A 6,238-nucleotide genomic window follows, 5' to 3' on the forward strand; every position below is an offset into this window, starting at 1 on the left:
CGATCTATACGATCGATTTCCAAGCCTGATTCCAGCCTCCTCAAAGAATGTGGCCACTTTGGGGAATGCAGTTGAAGTTCATCAAGAGGCTGGAGACAGACAGTTTGGATGATTCCATGCTGAAAAACAGGTTGTTCCGATTGCCTCATGCTTCATCAGACTTTCATATGCGACCTATCGCGACAGATACACTGCGCATGACACGCATAATGACCAGTAGCCCGCTTACTTGGTGCCGTAAGATGCACTAAGTAAGCGGGCTACTGGTCATTCTTACGGTAGCGGGCTGGACAAAACCACCTCTGAAACCCGGTCAAGATTACGCTAAAGTCTGACCAATCTGGACCCTTATAATTTCCCCACTTCCTCATCCCATCCTTCCTCAGCCTCTTATTGGTAAAGGAAAGGCTGACCAAATAGCTGGTAAAGGCTGAGGAAGGCTAAGCTCTATGTTCCTTAGTCAAGGCAGAGGAAGGCCTAGGGTTGCGATGTAAATCGCTTACGGGCTCAAGCCTAGTTACCCCTGACAACACCTTCCCCTGTAAAGGTGCACGTGACTAAGATTGCAGCACCTCCTTTCCCATCGATAGCTTCCAGCTCTAGAAAGAAGAACAAGAAGAACAATGATCATATGACTACTGCAGTAGCTAGTGATTACCCCCTGCGAACCGACACCTAGCAAGGCTTAGGTCGGGCAAGGATCAGGATGGGCTTTTGAGAACACTGCATACTGCATTGATGCCAAGAAGAATACGTCAGTGGCTCCTGTTTTTTGCATTAAATAATTTTACAAAAGCTCAACTACCTCTAAAAGATCCACCAAGTCACGCCAGTGGCCTGAGGTTGGAGCGAATTCCACGTCCGTATTCCACGTCTATACTAACTACTTCACTCAAGCCCAGAACGGTATTATTTACCTATATAAGTATAAACACATCTGCACCTTCTGTCTAATTGTAATTCCCAGGCTGACATTCTTTTCATTTTAAAAGTCAAGGCGCTACAACTCTTCCGACAGATTATTGACCAGTGACCTTGGTTGTTGGGCAACTCAACGCTAGATCTCTCGACTTATTTTCTCCACGATGCTACTGTCAAACACGGCATTGCTTCTGCTGAGCGTCATGCAGCCGGCGCTTGGCCAAGCCACTGCCGGTTGCGGCAGCGAGGAGCTGATGTTCAAGCAGCTAACACCTGAGCAAGTGACGCTGGCTTACAATGTGAAAAGCACCGGATGCGATGCCGGTGTCAGGACCTGGGTCGGGGTCTGGGACGCGTACGCCCCGCTCCCGCTCATATCCAACTTTAAGGCATGGCAGTATTTGGAGGGCAACAAGGGAGAAGTCAACTTTAGCAAGACTGAACTAGGATCTGGTGTATGGAAAGCTGGGTTTTTCTGTGACGACGGGTGGAGAACACTTTTTGCTCTCTCAGGCAACTTTGAGCTCACCCCCAACGGAAGCGGCAACTCTTAGGTGGTGCGCATGAATAACCACCTGACTGGCAGAAAATAGCTGCATCATCTGCGCATATGTTCATGGATCTGTTCCTCATATATTCTCTTCTCATCAATCCTGTTATAGTGCTTATTTCAGCAGTGTGCAAAAGGTTATTTAAACTTATTTCTGGTAGCGGGACAGTGTGACGACACTGACAAGCCGTAGCAATCAACTAGATGTTTTAACCATCAGCTTATACTAGACGTTACGCAACTGTGTACGGGTAAGATTGGCGGAATTATTAGGTCAAATACTGATAAAGCCATCGAAAGAATAATGGCGATACAGCAAGAGTCAGATGGAACACAGACTCTTACTACCTTACTTGTAATCATCCCTGTAATGTGGAAATCCTTGCCACATGTGGACTCACATCCATTATGGATACATATCCATCCATACCACGGCCGCGATCTTAGTCATCATCCATATCCATTACACATCCCCGGATGTGTAGTGGTGTGTAGTGACTTTGAACCCTGGTCAAAGAGTGGCGATGGTGGCAGTTGTGGGATCGTAGCCCCAGTGTAGTCATCGTCTGTTGGCCCATTGGCGGTAGCAGCTGCGGTGGCCGTAGTGGCACGGCCTGGCGAGGGACTTGATGCGTTGAGAAGGCGGCATATGTCCATCTTGACACGCGTGGTGAAATCATGCATCAGTGGATGTCACGACTGTGTGGTGGGGATGACGGCTTCTATTTATGCGTAGAGAGAGATTGACGATCCTCGATTTAGCTGTTTACCTTTTCCTCATTCGGTTGCACTGGAATTGACTGTCGCAGGCTGATCGGACAGGATTGGGCTATGGTGATAGGAGGGGGGTGGGTGAGTCAAAGGTGAGATACATATCTGTGCAAATAGAGATTTGTATCTGTGCGAATAGTAATACTCTCGAAGAAATGGACACTGAGAGTCTGCAGGACAGACTTGAACTACTTGAACTGTGATGATACTCAACAGTCCAGGCCTGGCGGCCGCCTGGACTGGGGGGGCTTGTGTTAGATTTTCAGTGACTACAAAATATGAAGGCTGGCCAACCACCTGAATTTATTCAGGTGGTTGGGGAGTAAAGATAAAAAAGACCTCAATTCTTCAACTTAAACAAGAAGACGACAGACAACAATACATCACAATATTTTATCTCAATAATAGAGCCACCGTATTTCTGACACATGAGTTGCGTTAGGTGGGCTTCAGTTTCGGCTGTCTCATTGAAGCCAGATTCTTGCGGACGACTTGGCTCATTTATAAGCATCTTGGTTCTGTTGGTTGGCTTGACTGCAGCCCAGATATCTACCGGAATCTTGATTGTACTAAACGTTTTCCTGTCATCCCAATTCTCGATCCCCGTAAGGATGACTTCTGATTTTATAGGAGGCATTATTGCAATAGGACTTAGCTGTATATAACCCTAACCCTTATGGTTCCTAAAATAGTTCTGGCAGTGTAGTAGATATTACCCAGAGCGCGGCTCGGGGCTCATAACTGTCGCATTGTGCGGTTGCAATTCTTGTGTATTTCTGATTGTTATCTCTCTCAAAATACATGAAAAATTCCCCTCTTCTTATATTAGAAACCCCCGTTCCTGGACGGAGGTTTCCCACCCCAATATAACCCAAGTGAACAGCTTTATCCGACAGTTGCTGATACTTATAATGCCGCGAGGCGGCATTGTAAAAAGCAACGACTTGCCCCATTGTGATATTCTGATATCTGACAAGAAGCTTACTTAGCAATAAGTCTTATAGCATGACATACGGTGAATGCAAGGCTTGTCCGTTGTTAAAATCGCCCGGAACTGCCCTCATTTGAATCATTCTGTCGACATCTACCCCATGCCTCCGTAATTTGGCTCGCCTTTTTTCCCTTGCTTAGTCGCATTTTTGGTGTGTTTTCCGCTAAGACCGTTTACTCACCTGTTTTGAAACCAGACTTGGACCTGTCGAGGGCTCAACCCAGGGATTTCACGAGACAGCCGCTCTCTATGAGCTGCAGTAGGTTGCGGTTGTTTCAAAAATTCGTGCATCAAAAACCTCGTTTGTTCGTGTGTAAGCCTGACTAAAATCAGTATTTTACAACACTCTATAATCTTAATTTGTGGGCTCTTGTTCTAAGTGCTTGATTGTACCTAAATCTTTTCATCCTGCGGCAAGCCACAGGACGCGCTGCAAAAGCCTCTCCAACAGCTTGGCGGTGGCAATGAAAATTTCGATCAATGCCATTTGCCGCCTCTTCATCCACTTTGACACTGGTGTCCTGGCTGAATCTTTGTTCCTCATCGTCTTTTCTAGCCCGGCTCAAGTCGGTTCCAGGAGTCCGGTCAACTTGCAACCATGAGCTGTGAATATTGCTAGTTTCTGTCAGCTGGTAGTAAGAGAAAGCTTCTGGGCCCAAATTGTCATAACCGAAACTTCTCAGTAGCGCCGAGCCTCTGTCCGTGCTGCCGCATAATGAGGGTGCAGGTCTGCTTCGCCGTAGGTTTGAATTTCCGATGCTACTCACTAGGTCGTGCGCGAACTCTTTTCCTTTGAAACCTTGGCTTTGCACTTGGTCTCTAATAGATGTCTCAAACTTGCTTTTGCGCCTGTCTGGGCTGTTTCTTGTGTCCATAGATATCCACGGGTAAGCTTTAAGATGAAGGATATTCGAATATTGTCCTTGCCATTCTGGTTCTATTGGCGATGGCAGACTCTGCTTTCCAGACATGCCTAGACTCTGTGAAGATCTCGTAGCCTGCTGCGGTGATTGCTGGCCCGGTGGCTGTGATGGGTTGTATTGCAAGGCCTGGCTCTGAGCATCGAAAGAACTTTGTTTTGGTTTGATTCACACTGTATTCAGAATTGAATTGCAAGAATCGGGAACTGGTTTTCGGAGCAGATACCCCAATTTAGCCGAGTATTCACAGAATAGCGGTAGCAGTCAACAAAATTTAATTGTATTCTGTGGTAGGTCAGAGGATGGCCTCCAAGTCAGCTTGAACTGAAATGTGGGATATTTATGGTAGTAGCGAAGGGAAAGAACAAATGAGGCCGGATCGAGCGGCCGGACATGGATCAAGGATTAAGGAGAAAGATAGACCGAGCAGCATCCTAGAGTGAGACGCCCGGTGGATATATGATAGCGATGGATATCACGGGAGGATGTCATGGCTTCCTTGCAGTGAAAAACAGCTCAACCGTTTCAACTAGTGACGCTAGAGGCTGATACTGTCCGATAAACCTGCCTCTGTTGATTGAAACACGCAAGTGCTTTTTGCCACCAGAATGGCAAGTGGCAACAGTAATCGTCATGCTGCTGCCTGAAGGCAGCAGTGTTCTGGAAGTATTAAATATCTTGAGTCTCTTGGGTTTAGGAGGTCGAACAAAAAGAACAAGAATAATAATTTCGCGAAGAAGCTTATTTAACAATGAGTCTCATAACGTGACAGCAGGGTGGCGATCAACTCAACGTCAATCATGAGGTTGTCAACCTGGTTGATGTCAACCAACCCAACCAAACTCAACATAGCATATTCTCACTGGCCAACCAACTCAACATAATGACGACGTTGAGTTGATTACGTTGATTAGGTTGATAAAGCATCGCAAACGGCCTTCCCAAATTCTAGTGCCGGGTAGCTCAGCCCCACGCAGGATGAGTGCTAGCGCTCAGTAGGACATACCTCTATACACACGCAATATGCACATGAACCTAGGTACTATATAACGCACGCTAACGCGTTACCCGACGCGATGCAGGGCTCAGAACAAGACGTAGATGCACAAGTCATGTCAAGTGGTCTAGTAAAAATGCGCATAACCGATCCACTTGCTTGTTTTGCGGCCATGTGTTAGATTCTCAGTGGTTAGAAAATATGAAGGCTGGCCAACTACCTGAATAAGCTCGGGTGGTCAATTCAGGTGGTTGGGGAGTAAAGATAAAGGACCCCAATCCTTCCAACCAAATGAGGCATCGTGTATGTGTTAGATTTCACGATGCCCCACTTGATCCACTACCGGGGTTAGGTCGGTTATGGAGGTCAAAATTGATGATTGAATTCATTGGTGCTTGTATCTTCTGTGTGTTCTCGTCGGGCGGGGAGACTTTGTCTCCTCTGCCAGGGTGCACCGCCACACGCCACTATTGCTATAGCCGACTCTGTATTTTAGTGTTGGATTGGCGCTGGGGAGTGAATAATTAACGAGGTCTAGTCGATTAATGAAGACAAACTCTGGCTATTGCAATAGGTGCTGTGGCTGAAGCAAATATCAAGGGTTGGGCTGCAGCCCAACCCCGCTCCAAGAACAATCACACAACAACACAACAATAAATTCATAAGATTATGAATCGATTATTACATAACCCATCGTGAAGCTGAATAACCCCGGTGTATCTAACATTTAGCGCCGTTTTAATTGCACTCTCCCGCCAATCTAACAGTATGTCACAACATTGTACGTACCTCAGGTTATGTCTTAGAAAAAGTCTAATTAAAGTGGGGGCAGCCAAGCGTCAAGGAACAGGGACTGGGATACACGCCGGGGCCGCCATTTGGCCAACCGGACCTTTAGGATGACACCAATTACTCCCTTTCGGGTAGTTTTGACAAAAACGGAAAGGTGCCCTGTCACTTGACACAACAGCCATCTATGTGTCAGATTTTGTGGCGCTGAATCGCACTGTGTGCTACCACCTAGCATTCAGTATGCTGCTGCCTTGCAGGCATTCTCGCACGCAATTTCCCCTAATCGTGGCGTTTGC

The 6,238-nt window shown here is 46.7% G+C and overlaps 1 protein-coding gene across 1 annotated transcript; it reads left to right on the forward strand.

The window, feature by feature from the left end:
• Positions 1-1,085: 1,085 nt before the first annotated feature.
• Positions 1,086-1,475, forward strand: MAA_00099 (uncharacterized protein; the record flags this gene model as incomplete). Its single annotated transcript, XM_007818097.1, has 1 exon — positions 1,086-1,475. One exon carries the CDS (start codon positions 1,086-1,088, stop codon positions 1,473-1,475), a length of 390 nt encoding a protein of 129 aa, XP_007816288.1.
• Between the last annotated feature and the right edge of the window lie 4,763 nt (positions 1,476-6,238).

This window comes from Metarhizium robertsii, assembly GCF_000187425.2.
Source record: "Metarhizium robertsii ARSEF 23 chromosome Unknown MAA_Scf_12, whole genome shotgun sequence".
NCBI lineage: Eukaryota > Fungi > Ascomycota > Sordariomycetes > Hypocreales > Clavicipitaceae > Metarhizium > Metarhizium robertsii.